This window comes from Myotis yumanensis, unplaced genomic scaffold (assembly GCF_028538775.1).
Source record: "Myotis yumanensis isolate MYYU_CA2020_CCGP unplaced genomic scaffold, mMyoYum1.0.hap1 SCAF_7, whole genome shotgun sequence".
NCBI classification, from domain to species: Eukaryota; Metazoa; Chordata; class Mammalia; order Chiroptera; family Vespertilionidae; genus Myotis; species Myotis yumanensis.
Window position 1 is genome coordinate 3,126,814 of NW_027223758.1, and position 26,375 is coordinate 3,153,188.

Consider the following 26,375-nt stretch of genomic DNA (forward strand, 5'->3'; position numbering starts at 1 on the left):
CCACCCCAGGAAGGGGGAGGCAGCCAGGCCCTCTCCCTCAGGTGTCCCAGCCCGACCGCCGAGGCGGCTGCAGCCACCGCTTCCCGTCCTTTCTCAGCATACTGCAGTTTTACCTGCATTCAACTTGGCATCAGTAAATGAGAACTGCGGGTCATCCATTTTCTGAACACACTTTGCAAAGCCATGTGGCTTTGAGCCAGCGCTGGGGCGTGTGGCCTGGTGAGGAGGCTCTGCACATTGCGCTCAGGCCTAAGCCCTGGAGCTGGCTGGGCTCCGCCTCCCCCCTGCAGCCACCAGAGGGCACCCGCCGCCCGCTGGTCGGAGTGCACATCCTCACCCATCTGGTGGCCACGGATTTACACTGAGAGCCTTGGGCAGTGAGGGGAGGAGTCAACCCCAGAGCCAGGCTGCCACACCCTGCGCACCTCTGGAAGGGGCCTGGCAGCTCTTATCAAAGTAACGTGGCTCCGCGCTGTCCCCAGCAAGCCCCGCTCCAGGATTTCGTGGAGGGTCCCAGTTTGTGCCAGCTGCCACTCCACACAGTGGTGTATGTTGGCCAAGCGATAAGCCTGGACACCCTGAACGCCCGCCTCCAGGGACTGCCCCCCCCATCCCGTGCCCCACTCAGAACACCCACAGCTGTTGAGAACAAATGCTCACGGAGAGGGGTTCCACACGCATCATTCAGGGCGAAGCTAACACCAACCGCAAGCCAACGGGCACCTTTCCATGGGCTGACGCTGTGTTCTTGTGCGAAGGGCTGAGTGAGCCGGGAGGGAGGGCAGACGCGGGGTTTCCAGGGCCTGTGATGGCTAAACTGCGGTGTGGACTTGACTTACTTTGGTAATTCAGAAAGAAAAGCCGAAAGGAGATCCCAAAGAGGGTGCGTGTTGGCTCCTGCTATCTTCCAGGAAAATCCCAGCTCCTCCTCGGGGCACACCTAACCCCCAAGGTCCCTCCCACCGCCCAAAGCAGTGGTTCAGGTGCCTCAAGACCCTCCTCACCACCCCCTCGGTCCCTCTGCCCTTCCTGCTCACCTCATCCAGCCACTCCTACCCATAGCTCAAAGCCCTGCCCAAGCATCCTCTCCTCTGTGAGGCCGACAGGAGCTTTGGGGTGGGGGTCAGATGGGCCTGGGGGCCTCTTGTCAATTCCTCGCTGAGTCCTGCCCTGGCCTCCAGCTGTAACCGGGGAACAAGGCAGGGTTTCCGGGACTGACAGCGCTGTGCCCCCTCGGGCTATCAGTGCTCGATGATGATGATGATGATGATGATGATGACGACGACAATGGAGTGTGAGAGCCGGAACAGGCCAGGGTGAGCTCCCTCTGTCCCCCAGCTTCCTGAGCGGTTGGGCCTATCACCCACACTTCAGAAATGAGGACACTGAGGCTCGCAGGTGCCTGACTTGCCCTGGACAAACGAGATGAGGAAGCGCTGGACTTCGTCCCGGTGGCTTCTTCCTGAGACTGGAAACAACGCACATGTGCTCAAAACCCGGTGGGCTGGGGTCCCAGACTCACTTCCTAATGACCCCGAGATCTCCTGGTCAGCTGGTCAGTGGCCACGATCAGCGCAGCTCAGGGCCGCCATGGAGGAGAGGACGGTGTCTGTGGAGCAGGGCTGGGTGGCCGCAGGTTTGCTTCTTCCAAGGCTGCGATATTGGCCCACAACACTCAGTCCTTGGAAAGGCGAGCCCGGCCGGGCTGACCCTGGCACGCCCCCTGCAAGGCCTCAAGTGGTCGGGGACAGAGCTCGGGGCTGGGGTCAGGAAGCTGGAGACAGCTGCGCCTCCTTGCACACACTTGAGCCAGTTCACCTCCTCTTTGGACTCAGTTTCTCAACCTGTAACATCAGGAGCCATTCCCTTGTCTTTCTGTACCCCAGACAGGCTGACCCCTCCCTAAAGCAAAACAGCTCCAGGCCCAAGTCTGAAGCTTGGAACCATTGGAAATGGTTTGTAGGCACAGGTTGTAGTACATGGGGATCTGGGGTTAGGGGCTCAGTGTGGACAGGACCTGTACCCTCAGGCAAGATATCCCCGTCCCAAGGGGCTTCCTCATCCCCTATGGCCCTAAGCTGAGTTGAGAAAGGTGACAAGAGGAAGAGGGGAATTTATTCCACACCCTGTCTCCCTCCACTCTATCCCCAACTGCCCATGGGGGCCAGGAAGGGGGAAGGGAGGGAGGCCAGAGGATTACTGGGCCAGATAAGCCATGAGAAGGCTCTGGCCAGAGCAAGCATGGTTATCAGACCCGGGCAAAACCAACAGAGGAAAATGCCACAGTAGGGCTGGGCAAACACCCTGCCCCAGCCCTCCACTCCGTGCAGTCTTTGGCAGGGCCTTTGCTGCTCCTTGTCCAAGCAGGGGGACTAGCCCTGACTTCACCGGCTTATCTCCACGGTTAATAGTTTCCTCCCTGGGCCAACGGAGCAAATGCTGCCAGTTGTCAGCTGCATGCCTTATCAGCCCCGTAAGTGGGGAAAGTGTGAACAGCCTTTGGAGAGAAACCAAAGGGAGCTCTAAGAGGCTACTTGTGGAAAAACTCAGGAGGCCCAGGACATTAATCCCCCTTTGGCCAGTGAGCAGGCCCTGCCCTTCCGAGAAAAGGTACCAGAGATGGGGAGGCTCCATTCCTTCCACTGTCCTGCTCTAAGGCATGACCTCCTTGTCCAGAAAAGGTCTCTGTGGGACTGCTCCTTACTCTGTATGCTGTATGTGAGCACCTCTCCCCTGACAGACCCACGGAGAAAAACAAGACACCTCCCCTCCAGACAGCAGGGAGCAGGGCAGAGGGTGTGACAGGCATGGAAATGACAAATGCATAACAAAAGTGCTGTACATGTCATATTGCTTAGTCTAGCATTGCTTAAAGAGTATTTGGGAGACATTAGTTCTGGGAAATGCCTCTTAAAAGAGGATTCCCTGGCCAATACATCTGGAAAACACTGAATGCCAGCTTTCTCCCAGTCCCATCACGCTGCTCATTGCAAACAAAAGATGAGGGTAGAAAGTCCTCCAAATGTCATCTTTTTAAGCCTACTTCACTTCATTTCAACCTCACTCTTTTAACCCCAGAGGCCTTTTCAAGAAATGCCTATGAAACCTCATCCTTCAAGAAACCTGCTCCAAGTCTCCCATTTGTCTAAACCTTTTGAGGCTCAAAGAGGGTAATCCTGAGGTCTGTCCCCACGAAGAAGAGGCTAAACACAGCCCCTCAAGTCCAGGGGCTCTTCAAGTCACCCAAACCTTCCAACTTCAGGATTGCCTGTTGATGTCAAAGGTATCATGAGCCCCTCTCTGTAGCATATGCTGATTGAGAAAACACGTAAAGACCTGAAGTTACAACTCGTCTAGCCACTCTCAAAGGGGTGTGTATTTTATGGGTTCCTTCAGCAGCGGAGACACAGGAAACCAGCACGCATGGGCACAAACTCTCGCATCGCCGTGGGAGTCGGGTGCACAGAGGGACCTGCCAGTGCAGGTGCTGGCTTTGGCCCACCTTCGATTGTGGGCATCTGTGACTCAAGCTTCAGAACACCCGTGACACAGACACCAGCCCCCTGTGGATGGAGAGGCCGGCTTGGGAGGCACAGGCTCTCGCTGAAATCAGTCAGAGTCCGTGATGAGGGCTCCGCCTCCTGAGCCCAGCTCAAGTGGCCTCCTGCACCCGGCGACCTCCGTGTGGGAGTCTGGCCTTTCAATGAAATATCTGAGTCGGGAGTGGGCCGCGTGCAGAGAATGGTGACAGTCAGGAGGGTGTGGTCTCTGGCAACCAGGAGTGTCCCTGCCCGTTCTAAAGGAAGAACTCGGGCCGGGCAGAGATGTGCCCTGTGTCATACAGCAGGCTGTGATTTCTTTTTTCCAAGAGAAGAGAAATCTGCATTTTTATATAAAATTTTCCCCTTTTTTAAAACACTGTGGGGCAAGCCCCCGCCACTGCCTATTTGCAGCATCTGGTCTCGATGCTCTCAGACAGAAGGAGTCTCAGGCAGGGCACACCGCTGTGCCCAGAGGTGCCCGGGATCGGTGGCTTCTCTTTAGCCGCAGTCGGAACTCCCAGGATCTGTCCACACGGGCCGACCCCGCGGAGCTCCTGCATCGCCTGTGTTTCCATGTCTGCCCGGTGCTCACTCTCCTCCGAGCACTCAGCCCAGGGCCCGCCCCAGGCCTGGCCTGCCAGTGACTTGGTGGAGGAGTCAGGAGAGAACACACATGCTCCCGTTGGCAGTGCCCAGCTCCAGCAGCCCCCCAGGAAAGAGCACAGCTGTGTGCCAGTCGCCCCTCCAAGCACATCGCCCCTGGGCTGGCTGGAGAGAACCCCTAAGTTCAGGCACCCCCAGGCTTAGATCCACCCCAGAGGGAAGAGGAGAAAGGGGAGCTGCCCCAGGGTCTGGCGCCTCCCCGTCTGCCTGCTAGGCGTTCGCCAGCCCACCAGGTGCCAGCAGCCCCTTATCTTCTCTCCAGAGGAAGTGGAGCCAGGGCAGGGGATGGGGCGGGATGCAAGCCCACGTCTGCAACAGGAGCCTGGGACGCAGCTCCTGCAAACGATCCATCTGAGAAATGTTCCAGCTGCAGCGGCGTTGGCGGCACGGAAATTCTTTGCACATGAGGAATGGGCGGGCGGCTCGAGGCAGGCGCAGCCTGGGACGATGAGAGTCGGGCTGGAGCCAGGCGGCCATCCCGGGGTCAGCCTGGAGGGGATCCACCGACATGCCCGCCCCACACTCCAGACCCGAGTTCATCTGCCAGGCGCCTCCCCGGTGGCGAGCCTGGCAGCCTGGGAGCCAGGAACTGGGTTTCATCCCGACTGGTCAGTAGGCACTGACCCGTGAGACCACCCTGCGGCCTCAGTGGCCAGGACAGCAGCAGCAAGACATCGCCCTCCTTGCTCATCCAGGCTGGGGACATTTACTGTAACGGCGTCACTTCCCAGGTCCCTACAGTCTCAGAGCTCCTGAGAGTCCAGGGACATTTTTTCATTTCCCAACAACACCTCTACAGACTAGTGACACAGCCTGCAGTGACACAGCCTGCAGTGACACAGCCTGCAGTGACACAGCCTGTAGTGACATGGCCTGTAGTGACACAGCCTGTAGTGACACGGCCTGTAGTGACACAGCCTGCAGTGACACAGCCTGTAGTGACACGGCCTGTAGTGACACGGCCTGTAGTGACACGGCCTGCAGTGACACGGCCTGTAGTGACATGGCCTGTAGTGACACGGCCTGCAGTGACACGGCCTACAGTGACACGGCCTACAGTGACACGGCCTACAGTGACACGGCCTGCAGTGACACGGCCTGTAGTGACACAGCCTGTAGTGACACGGCCTGTAGTGACACGGCCTGTAGTGACATGGCCTGTAGTGACACGGCCTGCAGTGACACAGCCTGTAGTGACACAGCCTGCAGTGACACAGCCTGTAGTGACATGGCCTGTAGTGACACAGCCTGTAGTGACATGGCCTGTAGTGACACGGCCTGTAGTGACACGGCCTATAGTGACACGGCCTGTAGTGACACAGCCTGTAGTGACACGGCCTGTAGTGACACAGCCTGTAGTGACACGGCCTGTAGTGACACGGCCTACAGTGACACGGCCTGCAGTGACACGGCCTGTAGTGACATGGCCTGTAGTGACACAGCCTGTAGTGACACGGCCTGTAGTGACACGGCCTGTAGTGACACGGCCTACAGTGACACGGCCTACAGTGACACGGCCTGTAGTGACACAGCCTGTAGTGACACGGCCTGTAGTGACACGGCCTACAGTGACACGGCCTGCAGTGACACGGCCTGTAGTGACACGGCCTACAGTGACACGGCCTACAGTGACACGGCCTGTAGTGACACAGCCTGTAGTGACACGGCCTGTAGTGACACGGCCTACAGTGACACGGCCTGCAGTGACACGGCCTGCAGTGACACGGCCTGTAGTGACACGGCCTGTAGTGACACAGACTGTAGTGACACGGCCTGTAGTGACACGGCCTACAGTGACACGGCCTACAGTGACACGGCCTGTAGTGACACGGCCTACAGTGACACGGCCTACAGTGACACGGCCTGTAGTGACACGGCCTGCAGTGACACGGCCTACAGTGACACGGCCTGTAGTGACACGGCCTACAGTGACACGGCCTACAGTGACACGGCCTGTAGTGACACAGCCTGTAGTGACACGGCCTGTAGTGACACGGCCTGTAGTGACACGGCCTACAGTGACACGGCCTGTAGTGACAGAGCCTGCAGTGACACGGCCTGTAGTGACACGGCCTACAGTGACACGGCCTGTAGTGACAGAGCCTGCAGTGACACGGCCTGTAGTGACACGGCCTGTAGTGACACGGCCTGTAGTGACACGGCCTACAGTGACACGGCCTGTAGTGACACGGCCTGTAGTGACACGGCCTGCAGTGACACGGCCTGTAGTGACACGGCCTACAGTGACACGGCCTGTAGTGACACGGCCTGTAGTGACACGGCCTGTAGTGACACGGCCTACAGTGACACGGCCTGTAGTGACAGAGCCTGCAGTGACACGGCCTGTAGTGACACGGCCTGCAGTGACACGGCCTGTAGTGACACAGCCTGTAGTGACACAGCCTGTAGTGACACAGCCTATAGTGACACGGCCTGTAGTGACACAGCCTGTAGTGACACAGCCTGTAGTGACACGGCCTGTAGTGACACGGCCTGTAGTGACACGGCCTACAGTGACACGGCCTGCAGTGACACGGCCTGTAGTGACACGGCCTACAGTGACACGGCCTGCAGTGACACGGCCTGTAGTGACACGGCCTACAGTGACACGGCCTGTAGTGACACGGCCTGTAGTGACACGGCCTGTAGTGACATGGCCTGCAGTGACACGGCCTACAGTGACACGGCCTGCAGTGACACGGCCTACAGTGACACGGCCTGTAGTGACAGAGCCTGCAGTGACAGAGCCTGTAGTGACAGAGCCTGCAGTGACACAGCCTATAGTGACACAGCCTATAGTCACACAGCCTGCAGTGACACGGCCTGTAGTGACACGGCCTGTAGTGACACGGCCTATAGTGACACAGCCTATAGTGACAGAGCCTGTAGTGACAGAGCTGGTCATGACACCACATTCCCGGAGGGACTGGCCTGTCCCCAGGGCCAAAGCTGTCCAAGGAGGATGCCACTGACCGAGATCTCAGGAGAAGGAGGCCCAGGACCCTCACCCTGAGATGGAAGTGCCCCTTCCCATACACAGGACCCAAGGCACTGACTCTCCAAGGTGACACCCAACTCCCATCTCAAAGCTCTCCTGCAGCGGCCCCCAAGCATTGCCACATGCAGGCAGCAGCTCCCAGCCAGGCCAGGTGTGGGTGCTCCCCACTGTGAAGTGTCCAGAGCCTGCCTGATCCCCCCTCACCCTGTCCACAAAGCCCGTGGACTGCAGGGGAATTGGGGGGGCGGCACGGCCCCTCCCCATTGAGATGCCAGCAGGCCTGGCCCAGCTCCTGGTCACTGGGGAATGCAAGGCCTCCAGTGACCAGGAAGGAGGTTTCCAAAACGCCAGACCTGCCCACAGGTCACAAAGCATTATGACCTTTTGAGGCCAAGGAGGCCCATCTGGCGGTCCTGAGGGCTCCGGGTCACTCGCCTTCCCCTGCTCTGGGCCCGGCTGTGGCTGACAGAAATGACTGGCCAGACGGGAGCAGAGGACTTAGGACCAATGCTGCTGCTTCCCACTGGGGGCCTAGGGGTGGCCAGAAAGGAGAGAAACCCTTGAAGGCATCTACATGTGTGCTCATGGGTGTGTGCAAACACACGTACACACATGTGCAGGTGTGCAGGTGTAAGCTCCAGGCGCTCCCAGAGCCCAGGACTGGGGAGAGCACGGCCCAGATCCTCAGAAATGCACCCCCGGATGACAGTGCTCAGACAGGGCCACCAGGAGTTCAGGGAGACCCTTTGTGGTCACTGTCCAGGTCACCATCTGTGCCCCTCTCTGCTCAGGCAGACGGGTGCGCCTGTGAGTCCGCAAAGGCAGGGAGGCTGGACGTGCGCCTGACTCCCAGGCACCTGGCTCTCACTGCCCGTACAGGCCTCCTGTGCCCACTGGAGCATCATCAGCCAGACGCCATAAGACGTGACTTACTTCCATTGCATTCAATGTGTGAGTGCAGTGTTTGTTCATAGTGGGAAATACGCAAATGCAAAACCCCTAAAAGATATAAATAAAGGGCACACGTGGTCCCAGCCCTTCATTGTTCTTTTTCTGTCCAGACTTTTTGATGCTTCGGACCCTCCCGAACGTCCCTGGGTTCTCACAGAAGTCCTCGGGCCAGCAGGAGCAGACTGACGCAGGGCCCACCATGGAGGCTGTACATTGAGCGGACACAGTTGGAAAGAGAGAAGCTTCTGCTCTTGGCGGGGCAATCCCACCTTCCCGCACACAGAGGTGGGGGCGGGAGGCTGGCTCCGGGCCGTCCCTGGTGGGAAAAGCCAGGCGGCAGGCCTGGAGCTCACTGCCCCTCACTGCCCAGGAGACGCTGTGATCTAGGAACAGTCTAGATCAGGGCTGGGGTGACCAAGCACCTGCAGGTCCTCCCCAGGAGGAAGCAAGAGGGGAGGAGGGATAGAGAGAGGCAGGAGGGACGGAGAGGGAGGAGAGAAGAAAGGGCATTTTTAAAGATGAGAGAGCATAAAGGGAGACAGAGTGATGACAGCAGGTGCCTGCCCTGGGCACCCAGCCCCGGTGCCTCCAGAGTGAGCCAGGCCTGAAATCCTGCGGCGGCCTGGTCCCCGCAGCAGCATGGCCCAGGGCACACACTGCAGGGAGGGCTGGAGCAACGGCTGCGTTCACAAGACAGGGTGCAGGTTATTATTTCACAAGCAGGATTTCTGAGACCCCCAACCACATGGCTGCTGTTCATGCTAAGTGTGTGTGTTAGTGCATCGTGAATTTCCCACCCGACAACGCCCGAGGGAAGGAACAAAGGGCCCTGGTCATGAGCTGCTCAAGGCAAAACCCTGGTCCAGGGAAGGAGTGGAGTTGCCTGCTGTGGGGAAGCCCTCTGGCTGGAAGCCACCGTGGAGCCACTTTTAAATCAAATGCTGTAACTCCACAGAGTGACCTGTGGTTTTCATTTTTATCTTCTCCGGGATAAAGGGGCCTGCAATTACAAAGGGCCCAGAAACCACACGCTTGCGTTCAAGGTCAGGCCGGCGGCTGATCTGACGGGGCAGCGGGTCATCACGGAGGCCAGCATTAGCGTCAGGCAGTTTTATGACCCGCGGCCCTGCCGAGTTCCCAGGCATTCAGCGTGCCGTCACTCTCCGTGAAGTAAGTTACAGATCACAGAGCTGAGGGCCGCCTTGCCCAGCCATCCATTCGTCTGTCCATCCTCACCTGAGCTCAGGCCCAGGGGAGCCAGAGACTCCCAGCTCACTCCTCCCCTGTGACGGGCCCAGCCCTGTGCATCCTCCAGTCCTGTCTCCGGCCCCTGCTGCCACGGGCCCATCCTGTGGGACGGAGCCTGTAGGGACGGGGAGCTCCTTGGCCTGGAAGCCGCTCATAAATATTCCCTCATGTGACAGGACATTGACCATACACTCCTGCTGACAAGGAGATGGACCTGTGCGATTATGTCTCCCCCAAAACAAACTTGCCTTGGGTGCCTCCCCAGGGACCCCTCTCTAAGTGGGCTGTCTGGTGACCTGGCCAAAAGGGCCTGCCAGCTGTCATGCTGCCGAGCATCAGCAAGGGGCTTTGAAAGCAGATTGGGTTACATAAATGATACCGAGCCCAAGGACTCGGCAGCCAACTGGAGGCCCCGGCTGGGTCACTCGCAGTGCAGGCTGTGCATAAGGCCTAGCATCTCCCATTCACGAATCCTCCCCAGAGCCAGTGTGCAGGGCAAGCATCATTGTCACCCCGCCTGCCCCCCCCCCCCCCCCACACACACACACACTTTACAGATGAACTTAGGTACAGAGAGAAAAGGAATCACCCAAGGTCACACAGCCTTGAGGTGGCAAAACAGAGCCCTGAAGAAGGTCTGACTACTTTGAGTTCACACTCTGATCTGCTGTCCCCCAAGCTTTCCTCAGGGCTCGGTGTCTGCTGGGGAAGCAGGACAGGGCACATGGCCATTTGACCACAAAACATGGAGAGGCACAAGCCAGGAGACAGAGCAACTTACCAGGGAGGCCACGGACAGAAGGAGCCTTGCAAGCTGGGCCCTGAGGGTGTGCAGGCGCTCAGCAAGTAGAGGCAAGGACAAGGAAGGGAGCCTCCAAATTAGGGAGCAGCTCGGGCAAAGGCTGAGGGGAGAGACGGGCTTGCAGCTGGACGCAGCAGCAGGGAGAGTGGGGTCCTGGTGGCTGGGGCACTTGCCTCCCTCCTGAAGGGCCCACAGAGACTGGCAGCACCACGGAGGTTGACAGGGTCCTTTGACATCAGAAGGCAGCGTGTGCAGGGCCGGGGGAGGCTGGGCGAGGTTGGGTAGAGTGGGGAGGGACCTGGGCTTTGTATTTTTGGCTGAGATGCCTCCCTTTTTGGTTCAAGTAGAAAGGAATTCATGAGGGGATCCAGATGCTGTCACAGGCAGCCCTCCCCCCTGTCACTGTGCCTCGAGGGTGTCCAGCCTAAGGGGTGGGGAAATGCCCCAGAGCCTCTGCTTCTACTGCCCTTGGGGGATGGAGCCTGTAGGGCAGCCCTGCACCCACGGCCCTGCAGGGCCCAGCTGCTGGAGCAGCCTTCAGGAGAACCTCCTCCCCGAGACAGATTCCTCGGCAGCTCCGCACTCCGCTCCCCCTCCACATACCCTCTGGACGTGGTCTCAGCCTTTTAATTGTAAACATAAAATACGTCTAATTTAGAGATACGTTAATACAGAAAAGGTTACCAGAGATCACCTCCTTATGTCCAGTTTTGCAGTCGTTGGTTTTAATTACCTTGTTTCATTACTAGCTGTGTGACTTGGACAGGTTAGCTAACCTCTCTGCTTTGTTTCCCCAACTGTAATGGGAATAACAATCTACCTCCTAAGAAGGATGTGAGAACTAAATAGGCACACTATAGGACAGTGATGGCGAACCTATGACACGCGTGTCAGAGGTGACACGCGAACTCATTTTTTTGGTTGATTTTTCTTTGTTAAATGGCACTTAAATATATAAAATAAATATCAAAAATATGTCTTTGTTTTACTATGGTTGCAAATATCAAAAAATTTCTATATGTGACACGGCACCAGAGTTAGGTTAGGGTTTTTCAAAATGCTGACACGCCGAGCTCAAAAGGTTCGCCATCACTGCTATAGGGCAAAGCACAACGCTCCCCGCCCCCACCGCGCCCCGCCCCCCCTCCCCCCATATTGTGTTTGCTAATCAAGGACCTGGTTGGATTTTATTCCAATTAAAAATGCAAGCCCCTCCCCCAGGAGCCTCCCCCACTGATCGCATGATCCCAGGTTTGCTGCCGATCTTTCCTCTTCCTCGGGACTTTTTTTTTGGGGGGGGGGCTCTCAGCCTCCAGCAAGTCGAGTCTCCCCTTTTTAATTTCTCCTCACCCGGTGCTGGCTGGGCATTTTCCTGTTGCATTTAAACTTCAGGGTCACCTGGGCTCCGAGGGCCTGGGGCGGGACAGAGCTCGGATCTACCTGCTTCACTGTAACCTCGGTCTAGGCTCAGCGGTCTAGGCTCAGCGGTCTAGGCTCAGCGGGTGGAGGAGGTCACACTGGAGCCCAGCAGGGCCCCGGCACTGCGAGTTTCCAGGACTCTGAACAGCGCGGGGACCTCTCTCTGCCCTCGCCCGGCTGGGGCGCACAGCGAGAAGAGAGAAAGCGGGAGTGGTGAGTCCGGAGGGGATGGGGATAGAGGGGCCGAGTCCAGACCCCGAGAATAGTGAATAGGGAGAGGGGAGACCACGGGCCCACTCAGCATCTGGGATGCAGAGGGCAGAGTGCCTGGCGGGCGAAGCAGGGCACTGGGAGCCCTGAAGGGCCCGCTCCACCCACCCCCCACCCCCCCCACCCCCACCCCCCCCCCCCCCGCAATGGCATACGCCAAGGCTTGGGAAGGGCCCGGAGCCCGCGTGGAGCCCTCTGTGGGGTCCCAGGCCCAGCGTGAGTCACATTCCGGGACACTCCACTCTGGGCGCCTCGGTGTGCACCCGAATCTGTGTGCTGTCCTGGAGAAGGGAACCAGGCCCGCAGCGCCCCGCCCGTCTAGCGCGCCGCGGAGGCGACCCTGGCCCCAGAGTTCTCCGCACCCAGGAAGTGAGCGGAGGCCTGTTCCTGCGAAAGGAAAGCGTTGCGGCCCCAAGCACCACGGACCAGGGCGGTCGGGTGAATCGGCTCCGCCCAGCCAGTGCGGCGGGCTGCCCCCTCCAAGAGCTTAGCAGGGAGGGCGGCTTGGTCCATCCATCACAGAGCTGAGCCGGAGGCCGCTCGGCCACAACGCTGCCACTGTCTCTCCCGCCCAGGCAGTGAGTGCCGGGCACCTCCATGACCCCCGTCCCCAGAGGCAAGCGAGTGAAAGTCCCACCTAGGGTGGGGGCAGAAGCGGGGCTGGGACCTCAAAGAAGGGCAGGGTGCATCCAAACGGACCTGCCAACCTCGCCACGCCCCCAGCCGACGGGCCACCCAGTGGCCGGGCTTGGTCAGAGTGGAGGAAACGCTGAGATTCCCTCGGTTCAAGTCCAGGGACACTGAGGCTGTCGGTCCTCGTGGTAACCGGATCCCTGCGCTGTGTGCCGAGTCCAGGGGCGCAATAACGGGTCCCATCGCCGCGTGTCCGTGAGCGTGTCCACCCACAGACACGGAACTCCAGGCCAGCCTCGTGGAATCTGGGGCTGGAGACCCGCGAGTCCCCCGACAAACTTAGTCTCCGAGTCCCCGCTACCGGGTGGCCCGAAAACGCCGCCGGCTCCTGTCGCCTGCGCTGGCGGGACTCGACGCTGGGTGCCCAGCCCGCGCGCCCTCGTTGCCTTCCTGCGGAGCCCGCGGGCAGAGCCTGCTCGGTCACGTGGCGCCGCGGCCGCAGCCCCGGCACTGACCCCGCTGGGAGGGAGGAGAGGGCGCCCTGAGGGAAGGGGCGGCGCGGCGGGGCGGGGCGAGGCGGCGGGGCGGCTCGAGCGCCCGGGATTCCCAGCGGAGCCCCGCGCCCCGGGCTCCCAGTCTCCAGGCCGCCTGTCACCGGCCCCCCGCAGCCACCGCGCCCTCGGGCGCGCACGACGAGCCGGTGAGGGCCGCTCCGTGGCTTGGCGCCTTCTCCCAGCGCGGGGCCGGCGCCCAGGTCCTGCACCCTCCGGCGGGACGCGCCGGACCCTTTTTCTGAGCCCGCCCGGGAGTCTCAGAAGCCCAGACCGTGGAGTTGGTGAGCTTGGAATTCCGGCTGCGAGCGGGCTACCCCTCGCCGGTCCGCCCCGCAGGTCCGGGACTTGCCCCTAAAACGGCCCGGCTGGAAAGTGGGAAGCGCGGCCCGAGTGCCGCACCTGCCGTGCAGGAGCTCGGGCTGCGGGAGGTGCAAAGCTGCCGTGACGACCTCAAGGCCCGTCCCTCTTCCCCGCAGGTCAAGGCCAACTCCGGGAAGATGTACCCGAGCCTGGCATTGGCCCCAAGCCCCGGCCAGGCTACCTACGCAGACTCGGGAGCCTTTCTGCACGCACCAGGCGCCGGCTCCCCGGTGTTCGTGCCGCCGGCGCGCGTCCCCTCTATGCTGCCCTACCTGCCGGCGTGTGAGCCCGGCCCTCAGCCCTCCGCGCTCGCCGCGCACCCCGGGTGGGTCCAGGCGGCCTCGGCTGACTCGTCGGCCTTCGTCTCCGGCAGCCCGCACCCGCCAGCCTCCCAGCCGGCCGGAGCCACCTCCTTCTCCTTTGCGCACAGCTCCCCAGGGCCGGGCGGCGGTGGCGGCGCGGGAGGCCGGGACGGCGGCGCCTACCACGGCGCACTGCTGGCTCGCGACCCGTACCCGGCCCCGCTCGGGCGGCCTGTGGGCGCCTCGTACCCCACCGCGTACCCGGCCTACGTGAGCACCGAGGTGGCCCAGTCCTGGGCCTCCGGACCCTTCGAGGGCAGCGTTCTGCACAGCCTCCAGGGCCGCCCGGCGGGCCTTCCTGGCCCAAGAGCCACCTTGGGTGAGTGCGGGGCTGGGGCAGCTCCACTGGGTCCTCGGCCGCCCCGAGTGCCACCCGCACCCTACGAAATGCGGAGCTTTCCCCGCCAGGGGCACCCAGCCGGGGGCGCCAGGACCCGACAGTGCAGCGTCTGCCACGGCCTCGCCGCCCCGCGGAGCCCGGGGCCCTGAATTCCCTTACACGTTAGAGGGGAGTGTACCTATGTCTACCTTCCTTCATCCGAAGCCAGCATTTTGGATGGTGCCCATGGAGCCTGCACGGTAAACGTCTCTGAAAAGTTTCGGAAGTGATTTCGTGAAGTTCAAGCCACGGGTTTCTTTCCGTAGGCTGCCAGCTCCTCTCTCCCAGTTAGGACCTGGCCCCCGGCCTCCCCGCAGTGGCTGGGGTGGTCGGATTCCAGACCCACACGGCTGAGAACACTCCACCCGTTTCTGCTTCTGCGGAGTCAGGCACTGATACCTTCTCACCCCGTGGCCGAAGGAAACCCAGGCCTCGGTGTGCCGCCCTTGGGGACTCCTCGGGCCAATCCTCTCGCCGCCAGCCTCAGCCCAGACCGGCCTTTTGGCGCCGCCGCCGCCTCCTCCTCGGCGCAGGAAGCGGGTCGCTGGGCCCAGGCGCCCACCCACCCGCGCTGATTGATCCCCGCCCCGCCCCGGCCCAGCCGACCCGAGACTCCCGCGCCTGGCTGGGCCTGGAGGGGCCTGGAGGCCGGGTCTGTGTGCCCGCTGAGGCCGTGGGGGCTGCGCTGAGCTGCCTCCCGAAGTGGCGACCACAGCCAGGCTGACAGGCCTTGTTCTTGTAGGATCTGGAGATCTGGCCCCGCGGATGCTGTCGCTTTGAGCAGGACAGGCCCCTCCCAGGCTCCCTCTGCGCAGACCCCCTACCTCTCCAGGGTGGAAATCACAGACCCTAGGGCTGGACCCCGGCTGGGGTCTGGGCAGTTCCCTGTTTCCTCACCAACGGTTAATTTATGAAACCTTCCCCACCTTATAAAACCAACCCTGAGGAGTGTTTTAAATTCGCACAAACTTTACTGCATGTAAATTTACAGCTAGATAAAATATATTTTACAATAAAATAAATTTAAGGCACAATTTTTAAAAGTTTGAAAAAGTGCCGCAGGCGCCCCCGAGCGCCAGGACCTCGTCCCATGAGCTGCCTGTCCCTGCAGTGTCTGACTTCTTGGAGGAGTTTCCTGGTGAAGGTCGTGAGTGTGTCAACTGCGGGGCCCTGTCTACACCGCTCTGGCGCCGGGATGGCACCGGCCACTACCTGTGCAATGCCTGCGGCCTCTACCACAAGATGAACGGAGTCAACCGGCCGCTGGTGCGGCCCCAGAAGCGCCTGGTGAGTGTGGGACCCAGCTGGCAGCGTGGGAGTCCAGACCCAGGTGCTGCGTTCTGGGGATGCCCCCAGAGGGGTGACGGCGCCTCCCCACTGCTATGGCGGGAAGGGACAAAGGACCTCCTGCCTAAGCTTGAGGCTGCGACTTGGTGGAGTCTGCCTGTCTCCCAGTCTGGATAGGGACAGTCTGCTGGGGGCTCAGCCCTGTGGCTTTGAGGGTGACTGGTGGTGGGGGCACGAGGGGCCTGGCGTGGGCTGGAGGGGAAGCTGGATGCTGTGTGGGTGCAGCGTTAGGGGACACAGCAGGGGCGTTGGGTCCGCTGTCCCCGATGTCCCTTTGGGGAGCACTTTCTACCCGATCCTGAAGGGACGGGATCAGACCAGGGCTTCGGTTGTTGGTTGTTCGGTTGTTCTCTGGACAAATCTTGTTTTCACTTTTGGTTCCTTCTGCCGGGGCCTGGTGGGAGCTGGGCCTGGGAGCCGGACTTTTGCCCCAGGCGGGGCAGAGCTCCGGAAGCTGAGCAAAGAGGTGAAGTTGCTTTGCTCTAGTCTATACGGTTCACAGGCGAACGCTGATGTTCCCGTGACTGTGTAAGGAAGGGGAAGGGATTGCTTGATTTCGAGCTGTGTGAGGCAGCGCTGCCAGTGGCTCCTGCCGAGGTCTGGGCAGGGGTACGGTGCTGGGGGTGCCGAGCCTTCTGGTCTCACGCTGGGATGAGTCCTGTCAGGGTCAGTCGGCCGGTTCTGGCCGGTTCTGGCCAGTTCTGGTGCAGCAGGCCCTGGCAGGGGTGGAGGGGGCTGATCCCTGGCTGACACTGTGGGGTAGCCCAGCCACACAGTTGCCATTCTGGGCTGGGTGGGGGGCTCAGCTGCAGGCGTTTACTAGAAACCGAAGCGGCTACGGGAGCATCGGGCCATCCTCCGAGCCCCAGACTGGGCAGGTGGGAAGCAGCAGAGCGCTGCTGTTTGCACCCTCTGTTCTGGCCTGGCGTTGGGGCTCTGTGGGTTCCCCAACCTTCCTCCACTCACACTGTGCCTCTCAGAGAGAGGGGGCCCCTTAGAGTCCACATCACCCCACACTCTCATCTCTGCCCCTGCATTCATGGCCCCCACCCCCTGGTGTGCTGTACCGCCCGTATCTGGTGTGTCCCTCATTGAGGGGAAACAGGCTAAGAGGGGAAGGTACTGGGGGACCCCAAGCAGCAGGCCAGCCCTCCTCTGGCTCTTTCACTCTCCCTGTGCCAGGCCCCGAGCCAGGTGCCAAGGACACACTGGTCATCGGGACAAGATGGTGTCCCCACCTTTGTAGGGCCCACCTCCCAGCAGGAAACCCCTGACTTGGGGGTGAGCAGGCAGGGCTGCCATCTAAGCACTGAGATGGTTATCCTCACAACAGCCAGAGCCCTGGGCACCCAGAGCCCATGGCAGACCCTGGGTACAGGCCAGGACTGTCCACCTCAGGGTCCCGAGTCCCCCTCACGCTGAGCCCCCTGCCCCTGTCCTGGGTCTCCTGGCCCCGGCCCCTGGGCGATGAATTCAGGAACTGTCGCCGCGCCGCGTGGTAAAGGCCAGATCAGACAGCTCTGCCGAGCACTTCGGCTTTGGCTGGCTCTGTGAACAGGCTGCCTGGGCACTTGTCCTGGTGAGGCCTCTGCTTGCTGGTCTGGGAACACACGGTACTTAGGGTGCCTGCTACGGGGGAGAGCCCCGGAGACCGCTCATCTCCCCAAGGCATAGGCCGTGGAGGGTGCACAGCCTGGTCACCATGTCCAGGCCCACGCTGATCTGAGTGTGGAACACGCCCAGGACGTTTTTCTCAAGTGGGGCAGGGGGCTTACCTGTCTCTCCCCAAGCAGCATCTAGGGGTTCACTCTGGCTCACTTTGCGATTCCTGCCTGGCACAGGGAGGGCAGCCCCAGTGCTTGCCCCGTGGCTGGTCCCGGCAGGGCCAGGCTGGTGTGGAAACCGAGACTCTCAGAGAGTCCCGGGACCAGAGCTTGAGCCACATGGCTCCCGCCATGATGGGGCTGGGCCCGTGGCCCCAGGCTTCCCCCCACTCCAGTATCTCACTGTCCCTGTGTGTGGCCAGACCTGAAGTCCCGGGGGGGGGGCCTCCCCAGGAAAAACTTGTCCTGACCTTTAAATGACTACAAACACCCTAGAAGCTTGTCACCAAGATACAGGAATGTGACAATAACAAGCACCCCTCCCTGCAGGCTCATAGCTGCTGCCCTCTGCGTCCCATATGCCTGCTTAGTCACTGGCAGGCTGGGGTGCACCTTTGGCCTGAGGTCTCCGTCAGTGTAGACAGGGCGGATAGTTGTGGTGGTTTCCGTCACTGTGGGTGGGCCTCCCCAGCTCCTGCCGTCGGGCCAGGCGCTCTGCAGCCCCATCAGCCCCCCTCCTGGACATTGGAGCCCGCAGCCCAAGTCAGGGACAGTAGGCTCGTTGGCCTATGGCAGCCTGGTGCCAGCTCCGGGAAGTGGCAGTGCCGTGGGGGCCCAGTGTTCTTCGCTGAGGAAATTGGACCTTGACTGGGGCTCTGACTGTTCACTGGCCAGGTGTACCTTCTGGCACAGCCCTGCCTCGCAGGCCCTTGTCCCCACGAAATTTGCCCTGAGCAACAGGGACACGAGCTTATCGGATTAATGTCCCCCACGTATGTTTCCCCTTCCAAGATGTGCAGGGGACCTGTTTGAAATTGGAGCCATTTTTCGAGGCTGCTGCACGCACCTGTGACCTGCAGCTGATTTCCTTCCCAGTGTCCCTGCTCGTGTGGAGAGTGCTGCCCCCACCCCGACTTCCTTGGGTGCCCCAGAGCTCAGGTGGCTCTGCTGGGCCCGCAGCCTTTGAAGTTTCACTTCATTTGAAAAGAACCGACCAAATCAGAAAACCAAGTGCAGCGGAGGAAGCCTGGCAGTCAGGGTCTGAGAGTGGCCCAGCACTGGTTCCGCTGGGAGGGAGGCAGATGGAGGCTCCGTCCGCCCTGTGTCCGGCCCAGGAAGGTGGTTCCGCCCACCTGAGGGCACATGGCCCCTCAGGGCCTCTGAGCCCCAGTTTCCCCTCTGAAACAAGTCTAGTGAGAGGGCAAGCTCAATGAGCAAACACATTGAATTTTTTTCATGGTTGTTTTTTCCCCATTTTCTTAATTTTAATTTAATCTCCAATTTCTCAACTTGGATCTGTGCTCACTGTAGGAATCTCAGACGTGGCTTCCCGGTGTCCCCTCACACTCCCTGGGAGAGGGAGGCTGGGTCGCATGCTTTGGGGGGGCTGGGTGCTTGTGTATGTATTCTGCATGCAGGCACCCTCTGTGTGCACAGCTCCCAGCACCGAGGGGCAGATAGAAGGGAGGGGCAGGGGGAGACCCTGGTGTCCAGTGAAAGCGGCTGCTCTCTGGACGCGGTCGGTCTGTGGCCTCTGCCCGTGGAGAGGTCTTTCCAGGGCCTGTGTTTTCTTGGGAGTGGCTGGTGCCCAGGCTTCAGACAAGCCCCCACTTCCTTCCCGGCCATTCACAGGGGGCAGGTCTGCGCCCCTGGCCGCTGACCACAGCCTCGGGGAAGTGGGTGGTCAACAAGGCTTGCTACCCTCAGTCATTGCAGAAGGAAGGATCCTAGAGACTGCTGACAGGTGGGGAAATTGAGGCTGGCCCTGTCTGCCGACCCCTAGCCCCCCAGGTCAGGTTCCTTTGTGGCTTGGCTTGGCAGTCTCTTGATTGCCCGTGGGCTGGGGAAGTTTTAAGCATGGGGTCCTCACGGGCTTCTGCAGCAGATGGGGCCTAGGCTGCCCTGGCTGCACGGGGACCAGGCAGGGGCAGTACAAGTGGAGGAGAGGATGGGACAAGTTCAGGGGCATCTGAGGCAGTGGCTGTGAGGAGAGAGCAGCACCCCCAGGACAAAGTCTGGGGGCAGGTAGATGGGGAGGGCTGGTGCCACCGGCAGGCGATGCTGCTGGAATGCGGGGAAGGACTTCGGGTCCGAGGTTCCTTTGGGCCTGGAACAGAGCATCTGGAGCTCCGGGCTATGGGTGACAAGACTCCACCCAAACACCAAAATGTGAGTCAGGCAGAATCTGTGCTGTGAGAGAGGCGGCTGGGCTCCGGGTGCTGGGGATGCCTGAGCTGGTGGGAGGGCCCCTCAGATTCTCTGCCCCGTTAGGTCCCCAACCTGAGCCTCAAACGCCTGCTTTCTCAGGATCCCTGGAGTTAGTGCTGTCTGGGCCCCATCAGGCACCTAAGCATAGGAAGGTTTGAGGTCCCTCGTCAGATATGGACCTGCAGGCTTGGGGGTCAGCTCTGCCAGGACACACGGGAAGGAACGGCCTTTGGAAGGTTACTCTGACATGAGGCACGATGAAGCTGGTGCCCTCAGCCCGCTGTCCAGTGGGGAGTTGTTGACTTACGCCCATGCTGAGTCCCAGGTCCTGAGAGGCAGGTGTCCAGAGGACCAGCAGGTCCTCATATGTCCAGCCTGGGGCCTGGCCTCTGGAGGTGCCACTCACCGTAGAAATATGGGGTCTTCATGAGATCCTAGCCCCACAACAGACCTGCGGTGGATCTGGTATTACCCCCATTTCACTGCTGGGGAAACTGAGGCCCAAAAGTGAAGTGACCTGTGCCAGGCTCATGGGGCGTGGACTCCAGGACAGCCTCACAACACCTTGGCGGCCCCACGTGGGCCAGGCCTGGCTGCCAGTCAGTCTGAGTCCACTTCCATCCCCCTCCTCCAGCTGTGCCTAGCCCAGCAGCCCAGAGCCTTGGGCCCCCAGCACCGGGTCTCACTGGCCTTCCCCTCCCACAGTCCTCGACCCGCCGTGCCGGCCTCTGCTGCACCAACTGTCACACGACCACCACCACGCTGTGGCGGCGCAATGCAGATGGCGAGCCCGTGTGCAATGCCTGTGGGCTCTACACCAAGCTGCACGGGGTGAGTGGGGCAGGGTGGATGGGGAGAGGCCGAGGGCTGCTGTGCCTGAGCTGGGGACAGGGATCCCCAGTTGGGTCACTTGACCAGCTTTCCTGGCACTTAGGGACCAGGGGGCTGGGGAGGAATAAGGTGGGTGGGGCTGGGGCTGGCCGTGTTTCACATGGGGCCCCACATACTGCTACTTTCAGGCCCATTGTGCAGATGGGCTCACTGAGGCTCGTCACGTCACTGTGGCTCTCTCACAGCCATTCAGCCAGGGGCAGCAGCTGGACACTTAGTCTTGCCTCTGCACTCCAGGGTCCCCCTGGCCCTGACGGCTCCAGGAGGCTGGGGTGGGACAGCTCCTCCACCCGCCTGGAGGGAAGCAGCAGCCCAGGCGGCAGCTCGCCCAGCAGGGCTCCTGGCTGTACAGGGCCGAGATTAGGGCAGGGGCCCCAGGGGCGGGCAGGGAGAGGGACCCGCCGCCCACCCCTGCATGTCTCTGCAGGTGCCCCGGCCCCTGGCGATGAAGAAGGAAAGCATCCAGACTCGGAAAAGGAAGCCTAAGAATGTTGCCAAGACCAAGGGCCCCTCAGGTGCAGGGCCAGGGCCCCAGGTGCTGGGTGGGAGCTGGGACCCCCAGCCACTAGTGGCTCCCAGCCCTCTGGTGGGGCTTGTGGTCCCTGAGGAATCACCTGGACTGTCTCACCTTCCACCATTCGAGGTTTACATGTCCGCTGCAAACACTGTCTCCCACCTGTTCGGGGATGGCTCCAGTTGGGGGAGGGGCAGGGAGCTCCCCCAGCACTGAGCAGGAGGGACGGGCTGTGTGGCAGCTTCTATAAATGCCCCACCTTTCCTGCCAGGGTGCCCAGGGAACACCATAGCCTCCCAGCCGTCCTCCATCCCCATCCCTGAGAGCTCAGCGGCCACTCTGAAACCCAAGCCCAACCTGGCATCCCCTGCTTGCTCTGGGCCCTGCGTCACCTCCCAGGTAAGGCATATGGGCGGGGTGGGTGCCCAGAGCTGGCTCCCGGGCACCTCCTCAGGGAAGCCCGACTCCCTGGCCAGGCCAGGGCCCCTGCAGGCCTCTCCCGGGAGCTCAGGGCTGGCCACACAGCTGGTCGTTGGTACCGAGAGTTGACCTGTGTTAGACGCGGGCTGAGAGCCCAGCGTGTCATCACGTCGACACTCACAAGAGGTCCCCCTCTCCATTCCAGGAGTGAGGGCACTCCTTAGGGTGAGGTTTCCTGACCCCACCATCCCACGTGAGGCAGCCTGGGTTCCTGAATTTATACACATCCCTGTCCTCCCTGCAGGCCTCCAGCCAGGTGGACGACCCCCTGGCTCCCAGCCACTTGGAGTTCAAATTCGAGGCTGAAGACTTCCCCCTCCCCTCCATGGCCCTGGGCTCCCAGGCTGGACTGGGAGGGGCCCTGCGCCAGGAGGCCTGGTGTGCACTGGCCTTGGCCTAGGTTCCCAGTCACCCACCAGACCCACCTCGTGACCTGCGTCGCTCCAGCACAAGGATCAGCCCGCCGGGCCACCCACCAGGAGAGACAGCAGCCAGCAGGATCTCGAGGCACTGGGCCTGCAGCGGAGAGTCCTGGACAGATGGCAGTCAGGCCCCAGAGTGGGGTGAAGGCCTTGGGGACAGAGGCTCGTGCCCCCCCAATAAGGGACCCCCAAATGCTGCACGAGGCTTCACACCACTCTGACCAGGGGTGCCTACCGCCAACCTGAATTCTGTTGTCAACACTTGCCACTGCCATGTTTACAGGTGGCAGCTGCTGGGAAAAACTCAACCTTTTGTTGTGAAACCAGAATGGCCAAGGCCAGGAAGACACCTCTCCTCTAAGCGCAGGGCTGCCAGGGGCAGGTGTGCAGGCCATGCACGCGCCACCCCCCCCCACCCCCTCACCCCCCGAGGGAAGCCCTGCACCTCGCCGTCCTCGCAGACAGTAAAGACCTTGTTCTGGTTGAATCTGTGTGTGAGCATCACTGACAGGCAGAGTGAAGTACCTGAGCCTTTTCCGACCCACAGGCTGCTGGTGGGGTGAGCGCACATCCGGGCTTGTCTGTTGTCCCAGCAGAATTACCTATCACACCCCCTTTCTCCTGCAAAAGTCCTTCGCAGGTCGGGTGGTTACTAGTAAGTTGGTCCTGCCAACTAGACACAGCTCTGCCCACGGGAGCTGATGGGTGGCTACTAACAGCTTAATGTTGGAGGCAACAGGGAGTGGAGGGGAGTGGGGCACACCCTGCCGGAGGACCATGGCACTTGTACCCAGATGCTACTTTAACCAACAAGACCTCCTGGTTTTTCCAGGGAAGCTAGAAACTGGAATTTTTTTTTAAAAAAAAAAAAAGTAAAGTCTTCCAATTAAAAGTTTCTTTCCCCAACTCCCAACTTGATTCAAACCAGCTTCCAGAATGTCCGCTCACCTACAGCTGCCCCTTGAGGGCAACCAGCCCACTTTCCACATGCATTCCTTTTTTCTTTTTTTTCTTTTTTTTAAGACAAACGAGGCCATAAGAAAATATGTAAAATAAAGACCTTGATTTTGCCTTCCTGTCTCTATCACCTGTGGAACTTCCCGGCCTCGCGCTAACAAGTCCAACATCAGACCATCCCTTTCAGAAATGCGTCCCAGGGGCCCGTCTGCTGGACATCACTGGCCAGCTTGCGTCACACAAGGGCCCTGAGGGCGCCTGCAGAATGGATGATGCCTTCGAGGTTGCCAGGCATTGCCCAGCCTCTCACCCACGGAGCTGCTGCAGGGCCTGGCCACATCAGCGCAGCCCCGGGGCCTGTAGCCGCATAGGGCAGCGGTCGCCAGCTGGTGGTCCCTGAGGTCCGAAAGGTTGGCGACCGCTGGCATAGGGTACTGCACGGCCAGTGCCAGGCTGCAGAAGAAACCCCTCGTGGGCAGGTCAGTCTGGCAGCTCACTACCAGCACTTCCCACAAGCAGGCTGGATGGAAGAGACGGCAGCAGGCAGGCCTTCGGGGTTGTGCCCAGGTGCACCTGCCTGTGGCCAGATGTGAGATTGCTGCTAGAGAGAGCTGGCTGCCATCTCGTCTCCATGCCCACAGGTTTCCCAAGAGACTGTTCCCGTGAGGAAACTGAGGCACAGAGAAGTTAAGGGGTCTCCCATTTCCTCGCCAGCCTCCCTTCCCCCCTCAGAGGGAAGCTCTGCCCTGTCCAGCCCCATCACTTGCCCTTCCCCCTTCGAGGGGGTGGACACCTGATGAGAGAAACTGAGGCACCAGGGAACACAAGGCATCAGGCCAACAGCAAGGCCCACGTGGGGCCCAGGTGTGGAGGGGCTTGCATAGCATCCTCACAGCACAGTGCTGCGGCCAGGAGCCCAGTGGCTTCTGTCGGAAGCTGTTTCCCCATCTGTAGGTAGGGGAGGTGCCCTGGCCTGTAATCCACGCACGCGGGCATGGGCCCGGGCCCCGGAGTCCCCAGTATTGGAGGCAGCTCTCGCACTGACCAACCACAGGCTTCCTGGAGGTGGCAGGGGGCAGGCGAGGGGGCGGGGCTGCACAGATGCAGGGGTGGGTTTGGCAGAGGGAAGGAAGAAGCCATCTCTCCCACCTCTTTGTCATTTTTAAGGACGTGCCCAGGATGAGCGAGGCTGAGCCCCACCTCTGGGCATGGCGTTGCTGCTAAATTTAAGCCTTTCTCCCCGAGTGCCTACAGCCTTAATATAGCCGCTGGGCACCCCTTCCTGCAGCCCTTCCTTCTGCTACAGCCCCCAGGCTCTGCCCTCTGATCACAAACAACCGGACACTGGGCTGGCAGGCCTGCAGCCTGGGCCACTTATCATAGTGACAGGGTGGAAAGGCCACCTCATGGGCGCTGCCTGACTGCACCCACTTCATCTCCAGCCTCTCTGCCCAGGGAGCCCAAGGAGGGGCGCCACCTGCAGCTGTCCCCACCCATCCGCATCCCAGAGGCCACCGAGCCCCACCGGGCTCCGCCCTGGTGCCTGGGGAAGAGAGAAGACCCTGCCGGTGAGCACACAGGGCATAGAAAGGGGCGACACCAGGACCCCTCGTCAGAGTCTCTTAAATCAGAACAATTTTAAGGTGCCCTTCTCCCAACCTTCCAGCCCTTGGTGGCTTCACTCCAGCTGCAGGACAGCAGCCAAACGTGTCCCAGGGACACTCCTGCAGGCTTGGTCCTCGAGGCAGAAGCACCCCCCCATCTACCCCCCCGCCCCCCACACACACACGTCCTTGACGATGGGGTCAGGGTCTGTGATGTTCACCCTGCCTTCTGCCTGCCTTGCTGCAGGTGTCAGCAGCATGTTCGCTGCATGCATGGTGCACATTCGCCCCCTGGGCTCTCGGACGAGCACCACCCTGCACCCCTCCAGCCCAGCCGTGCCCAGACCCCAGAGCCTCTGGGGGCCGGGACTAGAGTAAAGGGGCTCAAAGCCTCCCGGGCGCTCCTGGGGCCAGGCGGGAGGGACCGAGGAGCCGGTCCTGGGGGAAGCACTGGGCACCAGGTGGGAGAAGACCAGGTGCCTCAGGGACGGGATGGTGTCCTCCCCGCTCACTGCTCTTTCCTTTGCCACAAGCCCAGGGGAAGTGTGTGGCGACTCGGGGGCTGTGGTGTGGACAGGCTGTGTGGACAGAGGCCCAAAAAGAGGCTGATGAGGCTCCCCTGGGTCCCGGCCCCCACATGGACCCTTTTTGGCAGACGAGAGGCCAGAGGGGTGGGGCCCCCTGAAGTTGGGAGGCTGTGGTGCCTGTTACCCATACACATCACATCTCGGCAGAGCCTGGCAGGCCCGTCGGAGCCTGGGTGGGGGTGGCTAGCCCTCAACGGCCACGCAGAGGCCCTTGCGGGCAGCCCCCCTACAATGCCCTGCGAGGCCCGCCAAGATGTTGACATGGACGGCTCCAGCCGACTTATTTATTATCTGATAAAGGGCTCTCGGCACCGCTGGTGGACAGTGTCTGGCTGCACTGGGGCCTGGGGGAAGGAGGAGGGGGGTGGGGGGGACCGGAGGCCAGACCAGGCCTCTACATTGGACTCCAGGGCAGGACGCACAGAGGAATCTGGGCTCTTCCTCCCCAGCCACAGCCTTTCTTCTCCACCGCCCTCCGAGCCAGCGGGCCAAGGAGACAGCCAGCTCCCGCCCGGAGCTGTCCCTGGGGACTCCCAGCCTGGGTATCACACCCCGAGACCTGTGCCTCGATGCCAGGCCCTGCTCTCACCGGTCCCAGGAACCCCCGCTGGGGCCCTCCTCTACCCTCCCACCCCCTTGGCCCGGAGCTCGAACTTTCCATGATGCAAATCTGGGCGTCTCTCCTTTGCTTCCAAATGCTCTGGCCCAGGTGCCGCCCCAGCAACTGCTCGGCCGGCTCCAGCCATGGTGGTCCCATGGCCTCAGGGCCCCCCTTTCACGGCACCTGCGTCCACTCTTTGGTACTGGGGACACTTGTCAGCCTCCAAACACATCATGGCTCTGGGCCTTTGCATGTGCCGCTCCCTCGTCTGTGCCTAACCGACGGCATGTTACTCAGGGCTTGAGACCCTGATGCCCCTCTTCCGCACGCCTTTCTCAGGCTGTGCAAGGTGGCTCCAGGGTCGCCTCCGGGCAGAGCCGTCGTGCCCTCCCTGGGGCCGCCCTTGCACAGTGGAAACAACCTAGATGCCCAGTAAGAGCAGGGGAACGTGTCCAGTGAGCCTTTCCAGACCGCGTTGCAAGAGGATCGGACAAATCCAGCTTATTCTGAAGTGCTTCTCCCTAAACCTCCGAGTCAGCTTTTATAACCAAGTGACAACGAAGGCGGCCTCCACGGGTCTCCACAGCCAGCCCTGCCAACCAGCCTCACTGCCTCCTCTTGAGGGCGGGCCTGCATGGGAGGGGCAGTGGGGGTCCAGGACAGGTGACCTGGCCACAACCCCAATAGGTCCCTTCCCACGGGAGGTTCAGCAGAGGCAGGTGACGGTCACTGTCCCTTCTGCTTGGCCTCTGAGAAGCCT

The 26,375-nt window shown here is 61.1% G+C and overlaps 2 protein-coding genes across 4 annotated transcripts; both read left to right on the forward strand.

The window, feature by feature from the left end:
• Window positions 1-5,073: 5,073 nt before the first annotated feature.
• On the forward strand, window positions 5,074-7,218 carry LOC139014332 (mucin-22-like). The gene has a single exon (XM_070421313.1). It carries the CDS (start codon window positions 5,074-5,076, stop codon window positions 7,216-7,218), a length of 2,145 nt encoding a protein of 714 aa, XP_070277414.1.
• Window positions 7,219-13,179: 5,961 nt separating this feature from the next.
• GATA5 (GATA binding protein 5) lies at window positions 13,180-22,937 on the forward strand. 3 transcript variants are annotated; one of them, XM_070421353.1, is made up of 7 exons: window positions 13,181-13,416; window positions 13,557-14,121; window positions 15,293-15,468; window positions 20,265-20,390; window positions 20,878-20,965; window positions 21,236-21,363; window positions 21,689-22,937. In XM_070421353.1, exons 2-7 carry the CDS (start codon window positions 13,578-13,580, stop codon window positions 21,842-21,844), a joined length of 1,218 nt encoding a protein of 405 aa, XP_070277454.1. In that variant the 5' UTR covers window positions 13,181-13,416; window positions 13,557-13,577; the 3' UTR covers window positions 21,845-22,937. The 3 variants fall into 3 exon arrangements, with proteins under 3 accessions (XP_070277456.1, XP_070277454.1, XP_070277455.1); XM_070421354.1 differs by having other exon boundaries at window positions 13,181-13,361; XM_070421355.1 differs by lacking the exon at window positions 21,236-21,363 and having other exon boundaries at window positions 13,180-13,416; window positions 21,689-21,846.
• Window positions 22,938-26,375: the final 3,438 nt, after the last annotated feature.

What these genes read in the sequence shown, in the direction of transcription:
- GATA5 (XM_070421353.1), top strand. Translation starts at nt 13,578, where the DNA reads ATGTACCCGAGCCTGGCATTGGCCCCAAGCCCCGGCCAGGCTACCTAC. An exon ending in CAAGACCAAGGGCCCCTCAG is followed by an intron (nt 20,966 to 21,235) that starts GTGCAGGGCCAG and finishes CTTTCCTGCCAG; the next exon opens with GGTGCCCAGGGAACACCATA. An exon ending in GGCCCTGCGTCACCTCCCAG is followed by an intron (nt 21,364 to 21,688) that starts GTAAGGCATATG and finishes TCCTCCCTGCAG; the next exon opens with GCCTCCAGCCAGGTGGACGA.
- LOC139014332 (XM_070421313.1), top strand. Translation starts at nt 5,074, where the DNA reads ATGGCCTGTAGTGACACAGCCTGTAGTGACACGGCCTGTAGTGACACA.